General features: G+C 31.1%; 1 protein-coding gene across 1 annotated transcript in view; it reads left to right on the top strand.

Annotated features, from left to right (window-relative positions):
- Window positions 1-17,241, top strand: part of LOC126843592 (diuretic hormone class 2) — a 39,375-nt gene extending 22,134 nt beyond the window's left edge. Inside the window, exons 2-4 of the mRNA XM_050581205.1 lie at window positions 4,248-4,364; window positions 9,247-9,351; window positions 16,726-17,241. Coding sequence (XP_050437162.1) covers window positions 4,249-4,364; window positions 9,247-9,351; window positions 16,726-16,876 — 372 coding nt within the window. The 5' untranslated portion in view covers window position 4,248 and the 3' untranslated portion in view covers window positions 16,877-17,241. The remainder of the gene's footprint in view (window positions 1-4,247; window positions 4,365-9,246; window positions 9,352-16,725) is intronic.
- The last annotated feature ends 361 nt before the right edge of the window (window positions 17,242-17,602 follow it).

Raw genomic sequence — 17,602 nt, 5'->3', positions numbered from 1 at the left:
GGCTTCATGTCTTATTCAAGTAGCGACGACGACAACAACAAAGAGTATACTTAATCCGGTACGCATAGTTGATCGTTTAAATTCGAACGGATTTGTAATTATTCCGTTTTCATTTGTCCCATTTAAACGTCAAACGCCATTTGCCCGTGGTCAGTCTGTTATGATTATCCATTTTTGACGGAAAAATTGGCCGGTACCCAAATGGCCTTAATCAACATTTTCAAATTAAAATTGTAGAAACTTGCCGATTCGCTTAGGTCCATACATGGTGCCAGGCTGCCGATTTAATTTAGGCTGACAGTATCGGATAAACCTAATAATACGATGGTCACGCGCGTGTCGTGAACCTTAATTAAACGGCCGTTCTATAACAATAGTATATTATATATTAACAATAATAGGTGTGCATTATTAATTGAAACGGACGGGGCACAGATGATCCTGGCTCTCGCCGGGTCCTATTTAATATAATATTATGGAATTATATTAAACCGTATCGCAAGACGGTTTGTAGGTTAGGAATTAGTTAAGCTTCCATAGTGTTGTCCACACACGTCGTGACCGACCAAACACCAAACAGTGCAAGGCGAAAACTTAACATATACCGCATTTTTCTCAAGTAAAATATATGTATAATTAATAAAGTAGACTGACTAAACAAAAAATTGTTTTTGCTTCCCTCCTGAATCGTTTTGATTTGTAAAAAAGAAGATTTTTTTTTTTAATTTCTGCCTTATAGGACAACTCTAAGTGGTTCCTATAGAGCCATATTTTCCCTATTTGATTAATACTTAAAAAATAATTTTTTCATTAAAACCGTCGACTTAAAACTTGTAAAAAAAATTTAATTAAAAATAAAACTTAAAGCTGTCATTTGTATCTAAAATATAACACACTCTCATATATATATATATACCTATATATATTATATGTTTGACTGGAATAATTATGTGACTCATTTATTGTGTAAAATTATCGACACGTGTTATTGTATATTGACAGCACTTTTGACAATATATATACATGTGTGTGTGTATATATTATATTATAGTGTAGGAAAATAGAACGTCGATTGTCGACACCAACAGGTAGAACGGATTTAATGTGGTTAACGCTTTATGAACGCGTTGCAGTGACTTTCGACCTAACTAAAATCCCAGTCGGTGGTAAATCGAAGCCCCCACTCGGTCCTGGTGCTATACTAAACGGGTCGGCCTTTAAACACAGAGGGATTTCAATATATATATATTAATATGACGCATAACAAGAGCCACGGTTCATAAACAGAACGAAATAACCGGATTGAATAATTTATTATTCTATAATACATATACAACATTTAACAATTGTAAACTGATTTGGCAATCTGCGAAATAAACGATTATTTTACCACGTTCTTTTATTTTGTTTCGATTTAGTTTTGCAGCTATCAAATAGTTCGTCGATACAAACGAATACTCTTAATAATAATTTAAAAAAATGCTTCTCAAAACGCTCGATTAATGTTTTATCGCTCTACAGACCGGCATAAAAAACCTAAGAATGACGCACACTATAATTCTATTATGTTACCATTCAACGGAAATGTTTATATTACTGTGTTTTCCAAAATTTTCCTCGCCCAAACTTTTTAACGCGTTTATCCCATCAAAATATAATAATAATAATAATAATATGCATTAAATTGAAAACTAATTAAAAGTTATCCTTTTCGCAGGATTTCAGAATCAAATTATATACCTGTGCGTACGATTTGTCGATGTGTCGCACCACATACAACATAATTAAATGCAAAGATCATGAGTTGACTTAGATTATTGTTATAGCTACCCCATTATAATTGGCAATTTAATGCCTTGTGGGGAAACACCAGTACAATTGTTGACTTTTTGAAAGTTATAGAACTCACCGAAACACAATATTCGAACCATCGACTAACGAATAATTATCGAATCAAATTCGTCTACCAAACCCAATTCCCAAAATCATACTATACGGTAAATTTCTGCAATATATCGAAAAAAATATTGCCTAAATTAAATATAACAGAATTGAATGTAAAAGAGTTAAAACCTATAACAGGCTACAGCCAATTTCGGAATATTGACATTACCAGGGTTCAAAGCTTTTTTATAACGATGAAATGTGCTCTAATAACATCTATTCAGAGCACTTTAAAATGTAATTTAGATTTAAAAACCAATTACGGGACATACATTATTTAAAAACACCCTATCCGTCAATAAAAAAAAAATGGTACTATGAACGAAAAATAAATTAAACTTTAAGCATTAGGGAACCTCAGGGCCGTACTTTATAGCACAATGGATTTAAATTGTAAAACAAAAAAAAAACAACATGAATCCATACCTGAAAAAGTATTACTCAAATTCCCTTTAGGTCTTTTTTAAGATTTCAAATGTTATCGTGAACATAGATCGTAAATAGTATTTTCAATAAAATATAAAAGTTATAAACGCAAATGTTATTTCCCTTAACTGACGTCAATTCCAACCTATAGAAGACTTTCTACAATACTAAGTAATATTGTTGCCATCGAAAGAAGTTTTATTTAAAAAGCTAAAATTTACCAAAAAATAAATAAATCATGTTTAACATTACACGCCTGATAATAGACCCTTCTCGCATTACTAGCATTTCTAAAAATATCATTAAAAACACTATTTTAAAAGCAATTCCAATTTAAAATTATTATCAAAACGAGGACTGTCCTGCTATAAACTCTTATTGTGCTGACTTCTCTAATATTTACACCGTTTAGGCTCTACGGGCAACAGTGAATATTATAACTTTACACTTTTTTAGCTCTTTAAAAAAATATACATTATGTTAAACAATGCGTGCAAATTAAATTCTTTTGAATATACCTACCTTATAAATACACAAAGTCGGTTAATGGAAAGTCCTTTGAATAAAAACAACATAATATTATTATGAAATACGAAATCATGTACAATACTCGTACAGACAAAAGAAATTCTCCGAAACTGTACATTTGCTGCGCCATGCTTAAAGAGAGGGATAGAGAAAAAGAGACGCCCCGCATTTAGTATTTACTATAGCGACCATTTGGCAATTCTCTGAGACTTGGTTTTCAATAAGCAGCTGTTTGTTGACAATAAATGAACATTAGGCGCCATATCCCGGGCCTTAGTGTAGTTTTAATCCTTCGGCTAAACAAACACTGTATTTGGCCGTTCGAGGGGAATAACTATTGAGTTAACAAAATGTTATAATAACATAGTTTGTTGGCACATAGCGTTACGACTTGCAAACCCAAAACAAATCCTTTTAAACATTAGATTAGGTGCGCATTGAGTTTCTCTGCGCGGTGTACGGCCACAGTGTAAATATTTAAATGTATTATTATAAGCTCCGTTGCTTATTTCCACACCACAATAAGCCAAGACGATTTATTATTTATAGCCGACCGGGGGGTATAACTTTCTACTAATTTCAATTAAACCAAAAACAATACAATTTACCGTGCCCCGGCGGTATTTGCTTGGCCCAAAACTTGGAAAACTCGCGAGCTTCTTAAGTCCACCTGTGGTTACGGCTTTAGCACATGTACACCGGCTGACTTTAAACACATGCACCTGTGTATTATACACTGCGTTTACATGTATAATATTAAATGCAATTATTATTTATATGGGTGGGCGAATAAACGACAATAAAGCACTCAAATGAATATATTCAAGTTTATATAAGTCAATACGTACGCTCGGTTCGGTGCAATAAGTCATACCGCGCCAGCCCGTGTCCCTCGGTTGGCCACATGTTTGAACGGCGCGACCAATAGGCAATACATGATACACACACGTATACGGTCCTCGGTAATTGTCGCAGAATAATTGTATAAAAAAAATATACTTATTAGAAAAATACTAGCACTAAAATTATGCGAATAATGGTACTACTGCTAAATAGTAAATATTCTTTTTTAACCGTTTTCCGGGTAATAACCAACGTGTAATAACGAAATTTATTATGTACTTTTTGTGTTTGTGGGTGAAAATATTTACGAGTGTTAATATTTTTTTTATTGACCCTATATTTTCAATGGGGGACGTCGGGATCGTTGGGAACGCGACGGAAATTTAAAAAAAAAATATTTAAAATTAGAATTTTTTTTACATGTTTTTTTTTTTATGTTTACACCCAATAATATACAGTTATTACATCTGAGGTGCATGAATAACGTGTAAAATTGTTTTTTACAGCATGTACACCAGGCACAGTATGGCGAAAACTTCGGCGGCGTGTGGCTTGTTGGCAATCGTAATACTCGTGTGCACCATTTCGACTACCAGTTCGGCGCCCTATCCGATGTCACAAGGGTAACGTTAAAACACAAAAAAATAACTATAAACAACAGTAATAATAGTATAAAAAAAAAAAAAAAATACAGCTCGTAATTAAAACGTGTAGTACACACAAATACAGCGACGCGCAAGTATAGGTAAAGATACTAGAGTACATACAAATCATCTCTTAAAAAAAAAAAACGAAATAAATATATTTTAGAATTACAAATTAATAAATTAAACGAGAAATGTTTTTATCGTTTCAATTTAAATTTGATAGTTTTTTTAAAAAATGCTTATTAACTTTTAATGTTAATTGTTTCATAGGCTGAATGAAAGTTCCAATACATTTAAATACTATATAAATTAAAAAGATTTTTAATATTTACAATACAAAAACTATAATATAATTTATTATTAATATTAAAAACAGGAAACGGTTATCAGGAAAAACACGATATTTAAAAAAAAAAAATACTGACAGTGTTATATATATATACATATCATAAAAAATTGTTACATATATTATAGATATGTTGTGTTGGACACGTTTTACGATTAATTTGTTTTTTTTTTTTTATATCTTGTTGCTAAGTCGTTACCTCCCTAAAAATGTACTGCCAGACTGTCGCCGACACACGAATACACGGCGCGGCTATTATGGTGCATCGTCGTTGTAAAACAAGTACTTGAAAAACAAACGTAATATAAGTTTGCTCACTCGACACGGTCTATGTACTAAATAATACGTATATCATAGCATATTCTACTTATTCGATGTTACTACATACGCTGAAAGTCGGAAGTAGGCAAAAATCCACCGAAAACCGGATAATGCGCCCACGACGGAGAACTTTGCAAGCGTTCAAGCTTAACGGATTTTCCGCCTTTTGTTCACAAACTTTCGCATCGATAACTGTAGTTATTAATCGGGTTAAGTTTGATCGCGTAATTGGTAAAACGATGTTGACTTTGCAAGTACAAAACAACAACCTGTAAACATCACACGATTTATTCAGAAAACACGCACCTAATAATCACTAACGACTTGGGTCGAAAACTGCCAAACTCTTCGAATAATCAAATAGGTAATAAGAAATGATCACTCGAGTGTTCCGATACGCGCTTAAGTGTCAAACGCAATTACTTATTTTCCAAAATGCATGTTACATTACACGACTTATACAGTTCATCAAGTACACGTCGTGATGAACAGTGTTGGGCAAATTTTCAATTAACTAATAATCTGATTAAAATCCAAAAATTAATATAAGTGATGCGTAAATTAAAATTGATTAAGGCGATTGCATTCGGTCAGTTTTTTGACGTTTTAGACCAAAAAAGCCAGACAAAATTACAAGTACTTAGGATTGTCCGATTTCAATTCTGTTCTTTGACAACATTTTTTGCTTTTTTTATGTAAAAAAATTGAGGTTTAATACTGAAAAAATGTATTTAATTACAAGAAACTGAAAATTTTAAATGAAATTTGGCTACCTACAGTACATAGTGAAGTAGTCAAAGATCTCGAATCTCTTTACAGAATTGCAATTTGACCATCCTATGTAGACGAAATTTTGTCTGGCTTTTTGGTCTAACATAAACCAAAATGGCTTTTACTCATAGAAAAAAATTATATAAATTAAAAATAATACCTCGAAGCTTATACAAATTAACCGGTAAATTTATTGAAATGGTCAAAATGTATTAAAATCATTTTTTTTCTTAAATATTGCCTATACAAAACTCCTTAAAAATAGACCGCATGCAATCCCCCCTTAATGGATCTTTAATTGATTCAACGATTAAAATAGTTACGTTTGAAGAACACATGATTATATATTTAATACACTGATTTAAAAAGCAATAATACATTTAAAATGTTGCAACTGGCAAATTAGCCACTACATACTAAATGTTAATTTTTCAACTAGCGATTGAAACCTAATCCTGGTTATAAGTGGTTTAAGATAATATTGATTAACATTTTGAATCTGTTGCGCTATGAATAACATGGCATTTTAGACCTCCGACCAGCACAGAGGAAATATTAGTTAGCCGTTTAATAGTTAAAATGCTCAGTCATATTTGACTTAGACCCAGCAAAAACACTCCTTCTATTTTGTTGGCTCAAAGAAATGCGATAAACAACTACTGTCGTTCGCAGTATTATTATAACTAGGCTTGCGATTTTATCCTGAAAATACGGTTGACAAAACATGTTTTTTAATGACTTCAAAACGATAATAATAATACCACCGTGGAATGATTCCAAGACAACGTGCGAGCTACGGTGCATCGTTCCAAAATTAAAATGTCGAGGCAGAGTTTAATAATTATTTTACGTCTGTTATTTTCTAATCTCTAATGCGGAAATCTACACAAATATTATTAACTTGCGCACAAATTAAATCTACTCCCAAAAGTTTATGCCGGACGGTCATATTTTAATCAGAAATCGTACTCGTGGGATGCTTTATAAGGCCAAAAGTTGTAAAATTTCAACCTTTTTAAAATCGACCAAAAATGTACACATATTTCAACTTGAAATTACAGCTTGTCATTACTTTGAAAGAAGTCGATTTAGTTTATGGCGTATTATTTGAGTATAGATCACCGTGAAAAACGGGATGGCAATTATTTTCTTTATTTCTTTTAATGTTACTTTGGGCTTAAGATTTGAAAATTTGACTGGATATAGATCACACAAATAGATACAATTTTTTTAAAATCGTGTCATTTAACTTCTTATTAAAGAAACACTAAAACCCCATATTTTATTTTCTATCAAATAATTTGTATTTATATTTAATAGCTTTAATTACCATACACAGATTTGCTTGGAATCGTTTATTTAAAATTAATTTTTTTCATTTCCAGTTTAAATGATTTCTGATCATTTTTGACCATACACCGACCCCGCCGTAATGGATTTTTTTTTGCTACTAGCAAACTTATATTGTATGTAAAATCCTATATTTGCCTCGGGGCCATTCACTCGCGACTGAAAAACAATATGTTTCCTGTTAATTGCACACGGTTTCGTTGTTCGGTGGAATCAATACGCCTGTGTTTTGGGCTTTGGTCCCTGGGGTGCCGTACATATGTGCTGGAGGGAGGGGGAACTGTTAGACGTCGATTATTACCTCTCGTTTAAACGAGCGTGCGGCAAATAAACACTGACAATCCCATGGGGACTTAACGCAGGAGTGGTCAACATATAATATAATAGTATATTGTCTACGGGTCACATGTGTATTGGAAATGTATGCAGGCTTGCCTACGCCGCACTGCTATAGCGTCAATTGCGCGACTCCTGTTTTAGCCAATGTCACGTGATAAGCGCCAAAATCACAAAAAAATTCGCCGTATCACAAAAATAATTAGCCCCTCTGACGGGCGTGATGGGAGATTTGCGCACGATCTTCAGCACACGTGAGATGACGGACGATATAAATGATTAAGGTTTAAACCACGGTCTTTCCCTCTGATCTCTCCCACTCTCGTCCCCGATTTAGTATATAATATGTGGGCAGCGCCCAAAATAAATAATAACCAGAGTTCCGCTATTTAATAATTGGCGTCGCGGTATGTTTCAACGAAACAAAAACCTTTAGATTTATACAACCAAAGATTTTTGGCTCAAAATACAAAAATAATACACCACCCTTATAACACAACAAGTTTCTAATCCGTTTTCCCGGTATTGTGTTATTCCTTCGACAGGCCTTGCTGTTCTGTTCTTTTATTTTATTTTTTCCGTTGTCCTCGATTTTAAGGTTAGTTATAGTTGCGACCACCCTCTTTAGCTACACTTCACACTTTTCATCCTTAAGTTTTTTTAATTTTATAATACAAAATTATCAAGAATTCAAGAAAGTATGTAAAAAAGCGAAAGGCAAATACGAAATAACAGCTGCGATAGGCATAATATCTATTCCTTTAAATTGGTCATATGAATAATTAAATGGAGTAAAAAAAATGTAAAATATAAATTTACGTAATTACTTGTTGCAACGTTATTTATTCATTTAGTTGAAATCTTATTTCAAAACCTTTCCCATATTCCTACCTATCTTTAAGATAATTTATACACCTACATGTATATACTTATTTTTTCTCTTCTACAATTTTTAATATATTACTCTACCTATAGTTAAATTTATATGTAAATTAATATATGTACATGTAAATTGGTTTATTCTGTAAATAAAAATATCATTAATATTATTTGATTTTTTTTTTTCTGTAATACAACTGGTAAGTTTTTTTTTATAAAAATTTAAAAATAAATGAATATTGTATATTAACAAAAATTATCCCGAAGTCTTGAAAAAGTTACCACTTAATTAAATTCATCAATTACTTTTTCTTGATCTCTTCTTTAAAATTACCGTACAATATTTTTGTACATTCAGGGTCAGTAACCTAAGCGCGCTGTGAAATAAGAAATAATTTCTTTTATCTCTCTTTACCTCTCTTTCTAAATGTAGGTATATATAAACTTGTTGATTTTATGAATTCAAAACGAAGCCATAGGAATTAATATGATTTTTAAAGCGACATATATTTTTCATAAAAAAGTGTTACCGTTCAGTCACATTATTGTAAAAACAAATAATGTTATTTATACAGGTCTTTTATTCTCTCAAAGGTCAAACATCATCAATAAAGTTCGATCTTTCTTTATCTCAAAAATATCCATCTTTGCTCCAACGCTACATTTCGAGACTGTAAAATATGTATTATGTTTTTGTCAATTTAATTTTTTTCAAAAATCACTGTACCTACTCATTCAAATGTTATGTATTTATAGAATATTTCTATACATATTATATTATAATGTTTATAATAATAAAACATAAGTAATATATTATGATATGATTTGTTAATTTATTTTATGTTTTTTTTTCAGACAAAGTAATGCATACCTATCAGAAAACGATGGAGATCCTGAAGTTATGTTGGAATTGTTAGCGAGATTAGGCCAGAGCATTATGAGAGCAAACGATTTGGAAAAGTAAGGCGAATACAATAGCTAAATCACTAGCACCAGCAGCTGATAATAATAATTTATAATTATTCGCTATCATATAACAGGGTGATTCATTAAGGATCACTCGGTCATTTTTTTCTCTAAGTGCAATTCTGTAGTTTTTCAATTTGGAGACACTTGGTTTATGTTTTTTTCTGATATTAGACAATATTTAATTTTTTATCTGTTTTATTTTTTTCCAGAGTTTTATCACTTTTTTAAACTTAAATGGTAACGTATATATAAATATATATTAAATTAACATTTTAAATTTAGAATAATTTGGTGAATGTGTTGACTGGTCGATAACCAATTTATATAATTACTTTTAAAGTTATTATAAAGTTTCAAATTTAAGACGGGGGATGGAGTGTGGTAGATTAATACGTGCAGATAAAAATAGTACTACACTCCGCCCTACCTTCCGTCCTAAATTTTAAACTTCAATAACTTTAAAAGTAACTATCCAAACCCGGTTATTGACCAGTCAACATTTCAGAAAATTATTCCTAATTTAAAAAAGTAATTAAATGCATATGTTACCAATTAAGTCTCAAAAGTTAAAAGCGCTCTGGAAAATATTAAAAAAGGTAAATAATATCTGGTAATTTTGTAATGTTTTACTAAAACATAAATAAAAAATCTTCAAAATATAATTAGTTTGAGCTTAGACGTATTAAACATACATAGATAACTCGTACACAGTTAACAAGAAAAGTATGGTAAATATATTATGGTGAGCTATAAAATCATATCAGCTATAATATCAATTAGATACAATATCTACTATTAGTATTAAATCTAATATTTTGTTTTTACTATTACAAATTATTTACCCTAATACGCTTTATAAAATATACATGTCACTTCATTTAAGTTTGAGTCGTAGATATGGAATTTAATTTGCTTTGAAGTTGCTAATACTTAACTATTTAGTAGGTAATTTACTAGATAGACGATTACCGAGGATTCGTGGGTTTAGTTACTCCAAACATGCTGGAAGGCAAAAGAACAATTATAGCAAATTGCACTCCTCGGAAACGCTGCTGTCGGTATACAAAAGCAAAATTAGTTTGGATAGGTCATTAATCACTTTACACCAGTAAAGTGAGGTACTTACCTTTTAAATTGATAACGTTCTTTCATCACATTATCGCCGCGTGTTAGTTATATTACAAAATAATCATATACATCATAATTACAAATTGGAAATGGTTAATTTTTGCTAAATTCGTACATGGATATAATATTGAAATAGAAAAATGTGGTAAATCCAAAAGATATGTGGTAAAATGTTCGCGCATTGTTTTATTGCTAATATAGTTACACGCTTTGATCAAAATGATTGAAATATCTGGAATGCTAATAACAATTCGGTCTGCACAATACTGAACCCTTTTCAATGAATACAAAGATAACATTGGCGAGACATCACATATTATACATATTAAAGTAGACGAGCGTATAAGCATCAACTAAAAAATGCAATAGCCTTCGGTATGTATATTAGAAACTACGATTGTGATGGCAAGTATATTTGTAATAAACGCAATTTCACAAACAAAATAGCGTTCAGTAAAATGCAATACATGGTAAGGCTTTCAAGTTTCATCTGACTAGATTCGAGTATTTTGTAAATATCAGTCTGAACCATACCTACTGTAGTGTGATTAACTTAACAATCTGTAGAAGGCTTGAGTCTAATCATAAAAATAACTAAATTGAAGGAAAAAAAACAGTAAAATTGTAACAATAGTTCATTTAGTTTTTCAATTTTTTAGGATTTCCGTGTTAATATTTTTAAGTTATATATTTCTTGTGGTAACAAAGCATGCCAAGATAGTAAAAATGATCATATTATCTTCTGCCATCAATTATTACACCACAGAAATAGTGTTCTGCAAATCAAGCACACAATATTAACGAATAAAGAAGTACTTTTTCCGAACTAACGTTAATTAATGATTTTTTTTTTTTTAAACCAAAAAGTTACTCTTGTTACAAATCGATGATCTTTATTCAACTATTGTAATAATATCTTAAATCCTTTGAAATTATTATTATTCGATAATTATTGAACAGTTCAAAGGAAGCTTTTCCTCGGTTCTAGACTTTTCTTAGCCCTCCACTCTGTTTCCTAATTCAGCTACTTTGGATCCTACTATGCTACTGTGGGTTTTGTATGTAAAGAAAACGTTGACAAAACCTTAGGGATTTAAATGTTGTGTTAAAAGCGAATTTGAACGATATTATTCAGCCATACATATCAAGCAGTGTGCAATCGAATAACAGCGTGGTAAAACCAACTGCATCCAAACAGGCAGACACGTGTCTACCTATAACACACGACGACGGCACAATACACAAAAGATTTTAACGGGCATAACGGCCCAAAGCAGATGGCTGAAACGAACAATGCGGCGCTCCGAGTATGAGAACAAGGAGAAGACGGGACACATATCAGTGCTATTATTATAAGTATTATTTTGTAGCATTATACTCGACTGCAATAGCTATCGTGCCGAGGGCACACTTGCGCTGTGCCGGAATCGTCTGCCGGATATCTACTTTGGTTACGAGCAACTGTGTCGACCAAAATCATATTTTGAATTTTTTCAAGATGATCAAGATACGTCTCAACGGAACCGAGAAATCGTGTACCAAAATCAGATCGTATCTGACGTTTCGTTAAAGCGCACACCTATAAAATCTTTTGAAAAAAATGAATAATCCGGTCGATGACCGATTTCTGTTGGGAAGTTAAGCCCCTCGAGCTTACGAACAGAAGCAATAATATATATATTTTTTTTTTCGAGAAGAGCAGCGCACGTCGTCGAGTATGCTGTGTTGGAAACGACAAGAGAGCCCTCGGGTTGTAAAACAATACCGTACAACCATTTAGAGAAAACCGTTTTCCGTTATTCGTGCGCTATTGCAAGTCTCTAATGTTGTCATTCAACTAAATAGTTCCAGCACTATATCGTTGTCGCGGTAACCAGCAGCTCTCGTGGTTATCCAGCATGTAATATAAAATGATAGGTATTATACTAGGCATTAGACTTTCTTAGTAAAATGTGTATTCCGAAAAAAAAACTAAGGAAAACCGGGGAATTTTTCAAAAAATACGGAAACTTATTTTCAATTTATTCAGAAATGCCGCCAAAAAAATATACATTAAAATTAAATACATTATTCTTCAAATTACCTTGTTATTTATTATCTTATTCAAAATTTTCCCGACTCTGATTATATTGTCTTAAGGTTACCTATACTATATAAAATATGAGATAATCGCATAGGTCGCAGAAAATAATATAATTAAATCTTTTACAATTTTTGTTTTCAAGAGTGTAAACTTCAGATAAAATCCAATTTGTTGTTTATAAATTCAAGAATGTTAACATTAAAATTATTTCATGAAAGCTAAAATGAATATGGGTAGTTGCTCTTGGAATGTATAAATTATTTACAACGATCACCTTGTACTTGGCGAGTTTTATCATTATACAAGTCGTTCATTCTACTATATTTATCGCATGTATTATGATTTATGACTACTCACTAACATGATAATGTCATGTACTCGAATTTTGTACAAGTAAAATGTTTGACAAAATTGATTGAGCCCCGACAAATACGCCAGGCAGCATTCAAGATGTATGACACATTTATTAATAATTATAAACCATCACTCAAATTCAAAGGATTAAAGTTTTCCATACAACAAAACCATTGGATTTAATTTAAGTCGAAACGTATATACTATTACATTGATAATATTGGATAAATTGTGCACTCATAGAAAAGTGTACAGCGATTTGATATCTGGAGTACATAATAATTATAATAATATCGAATATATAATATATTATATCCTGACAGCTAACCAACGCGCAATACCATACCGACCTTATCTATACACTGCAGAGGTTCTATATTTAATACATAATAATAGGATGTATCTACTACGCGTTATTGAGCAACCCTTATACTTCAAGTTCATTTTTATCCGTGCTCGCGAATTTTAAACATTTTTTTGTTTACATTTAATTTAATTTAACAAAACCAAAAATAATAATTGAATATTTAATACGTTAATAAACACAGTAACCGGTGTTTGTCGTGCTCGGGTCGACGGTAATTTTCTTTTGTGTTCGTGCGTGTGCTATTCGATTTAAAGCCACAACGACCCTACAGTGTACTCAGTTGTATGTACACCTATAAAACGTAATGGGCAAAATTATATTTTTTTCAAAAATATACTCACTCGTGAAGTCAACATTTAAAACATTGACTCGATATAAGAAGCTTTGCCGCCGTGTCGTGTGCGTAACGCACACACGGTGTTAAGTTAGCCTAAGTACATTAATAATTCGGACTATCCAACAAGACCGTATAGACAGGGTTATATAAAAGGGTTGACCCCGCTTATCCGACGGTTTTGATGTTTAGAGTCCACCAACTGAAAGTTTCTAGTCCAATTCGATCCGATTAACCGCATATTTCACCGAGTCTTACACCCAAAACAATCGCCTGACCTGAATGACCATAAAGAGATAAACACATACAAGACCTCTAGAGACTTCCTACCGTCCTCCTTATATTATACGAAGCGTGAAACCGTGTCGAAATTGGGTACACTCGTGTACAGTAATATTATATGAGACTACTAAATGTCAAAGGCCATAAACGCGTAGGGAAATATTATAAAATATACTTCTATGTCTTTTCTAAGCGAAACGCTTATACATATATATATATATATATATAAACGTGTGGACGTGCACGTGTATTTCTCCCCTCATACATTTTTTGGTAGATAGCTAAGAAAATAAATTCCAAAAAGGTCGTCGTACACGGCGCGGCAATTACGTGTAAATAAAATAAACGCAAACCCGAAATTGGTAAAAGACGGTTGTAGTAAATTTTAAAGATTGCAGTTTTTTATAACGCCACATTATAATAGATCTTATCTAAACATTCCTTACTGTACACTTTTACATACAACATAATATTTAACATTGATTATTCATCTAGTCACCTATCGACTTTTTTTTTTTTTACATGATTAGTAAAAAAAAAAATTCACCTATCGACTGATTTAAATTTAGTCCTAATTTGTAATACTTTGTCTACGTACTTAGGTACCTATGTAGGGTATAAATAGGCTTGCCTTGAATGTAGAAGCTACGACCAGTTTAGTAGCCATATAAAATAATAATTGTATGAAAGTTATATTACACTTGTTGATAGTTGATAACATTGGTCATATGCCATAGTCAATTATTCATGTGCCGAGCTGTCAAAAACACATAACTTCACAGCTTTGCACACACACATTGATGTTGATAATTGTATTAGCTAACCAGCAGTTTTGTTATTGTAGTCCATAAGCAGATAATAAGACGAAGAATGACACGCGTGTCCGCTACAACATTCCCATATTTGTATTCAATTAGCCGACACTATACTAAATTAACATAACATTTTTTTTTTTCAAATGCCATATAATGGATTTCACTTATTTTTTTTCGCATACCTACAAGTTTTTTAACTTTCCAACAACACCTTCGACGGCCGTTAATTATATAAATAACAATATAATATGTGTCGACGCCGACAGGTATACTTGTATGATGTGTAACCAACGGCTAAGCACGGTACAAAATATTTAACACAATGCGTTTGTGTATTGCACGGTATACCTACGTCAATTCAAAAAAATTTCCTGCAATTGTTTCTACGGTAAATACACATTCAAACTCCGGCGACATTGTTTACAACAGCCTATCGCTGACCAATTCAATAATAATATATATATATAATAATACCACTATTAATATTGATCCACAATATCGTTCATTGCTTTTAGCTGTACGCCTTTACCTATGGACTATGCGGGTATATCATACACCAGTCTATCTAATATTTTATAGTTGACAAAGCCTGTAGTTATTGTAAACCTCGAACGGATGGGTCTCGTGCAATAGGATTGGAAGAACCAACGGTTAAACATTTGAAGTTACATAACAATCATAATTGGAATGTTAAAAAAATAAAGTATTCCGTATTGATACCGATTCCTACTTACTAACAGTTGTTTTACATATTTTCAATTAAGCGTAACAACATTTTATGTATGATAAAAAAATTAATATATTTATCCGACATATACGCGGATACTAATTTAATCTCCATCGGAAAACATCAGAGCTAAAAAAGTAATTAAATTTTAGTATTGAAAAAACCATTTAGATAAATTACAATACGTGACTTTGCTTTTTATAATACGTAAAAAAGTAACCAAAATTACGTTAGCCACCTAACGTAAAAATATAGAATACATTTCTTTTATGTTACCTAATTTTCAAAATATGAGTATATATTGTATTTATCCATAATATATTAGTAGACTAGTATTTTTATATGAACATTATGTAATTTAATATGTTTCCGTAAACAGTGAAATATTATTTAATCAGTCAGATTTAAAAAAAAATACCTGGGTTATTGCCAACTCGACCAAGTAATGACTTTTTTTTTAGCTTTAGAGCGTATCTGCTAAGGTGTTTTAACAATAATTTTTTTTTGTTTTTGTGTGTATCTGGACTTCCAATTTCTTCATAAGCAAGTCTATAGATCAGAAATCGTACCTCAAAGGTATTTTATTGGGCCAAAAATGTAAAAAGTTAACTCCTTCCCTTTCAAAATCGAGATAGGTACCTTGAACATTTAAATATTTTTCAATTTAAAACCACAGCTAAAATTAAAGACAGACAAACAACCATAACTTTTGTATTTCTACCATCTAGATTTGCATCGAAACATTTATTTAAAAGTGATTATATCACTTTCAGTTATAATAATTCCTGTAGACCCGTGACTCCCCTCCCTCAATCATGCTGGCTATTTTCCTTTGCTAATAATAACACACAATTAGATATTAGTAATATTATATAACAAATTAAGTATATTTTTTCAGTTGTTTAGAGTTTTATTACGTTTAAAAAAAAAGTAGTAAGATAAGTAATGAGAAGGGAGTGAATTAAGATGTTCAAGCACAGAACATTGTGTACTATTCTTATGCGCCTATTATTAAGTCTATAAAAATAAAAGTAAACCTAATCAAAAAATAAAAAATGATCTTAATATAAGTAAGCAGACACATAATAAAGTAAATAGTTGTTTAGCTATGCAGTATGGTAGTGAGTTATTAACAATAATTTACCCTATCAATTAATATTAAATCATATTAAATGACTTACTTGTAAATTATAGACAACTTTTTCCAGTTTGAGGAACATTATTTATATTACATAATATAAAGTTCATATAATATTTATCCGTTTTGTTTTTCAGTTCAAAACGTGGTCTAGACTTGGGATTGAGCAGAGGCTATTCGGGAACACAGGCTGCTAAACACTTGATGGGAATTGCTGCAGCTAACTTTGCTGGCGGTCCAGGACGCAGACGTCGTAGCGATATACTTCCTAAACTTCTTGCACCTTGAACTTAGTTTGTTATAAGTTATAAATCTACAAACAACTAAATTTAAATACATTCTAATAATTATTTATACATCATATATTATTTATAAATGTACACATAAATATAACTATATATATAGTATATTACATATACATACATTTATGTAGAGCCGTTATGAGTCGATGATTTAAATAAGCATATAATATGTACATCTTTTGTGAATGTTATTCCACCGCGTGTAGAATTCGAATAGATAATATTTAAATTATATAGTTCAATATATTATTATTCTCGCTTACCAATTATGTTTTTGTTCTTAAACAACTTATAATGTACACCCAGTAACTTTGAAGTGTTAATTTAATTTTTCGATGCCAAAATACAGCATTCCTGTTTAACTGTATTGATATTTGTACTATATATATATATCCATTTTAGATCTCCTATTTCTCTTAGTGTTTTTGCGATAGTAAAATAAATAACAAATAATAAAAAACTTATTTTTAAATGATTTTAATAAAATATAATATATATACAGCATAGTATTATCATAATTTTTAATAATTATAATTATTATTATTAATATTAATATTATTATTATGATAGATCTAAAAGAACACTACAAAATAAAATATAAATAATAAAACCAACATAAATTCATACACAAACAATACCTAATATTAAATGCCATCTAACTTATTAGAAATATTATTTTAAAATTTTACCATATAGTCTAATGATTTGTTAA

This window comes from Adelges cooleyi, unplaced genomic scaffold, assembly GCF_023614345.1.
Source record: "Adelges cooleyi isolate 19-005CV unplaced genomic scaffold, UGA_ACOO_1.1 ACOO_flye_CR_arks_rails_tigmint_CR_PRNA_574, whole genome shotgun sequence".
Classification (NCBI taxonomy): Eukaryota; Metazoa; Arthropoda; class Insecta; order Hemiptera; family Adelgidae; genus Adelges; species Adelges cooleyi.
The sequence above is the reverse complement of the archived record's forward strand: the minus strand, read 5'-3'. Positions and strand labels throughout refer to the sequence as shown.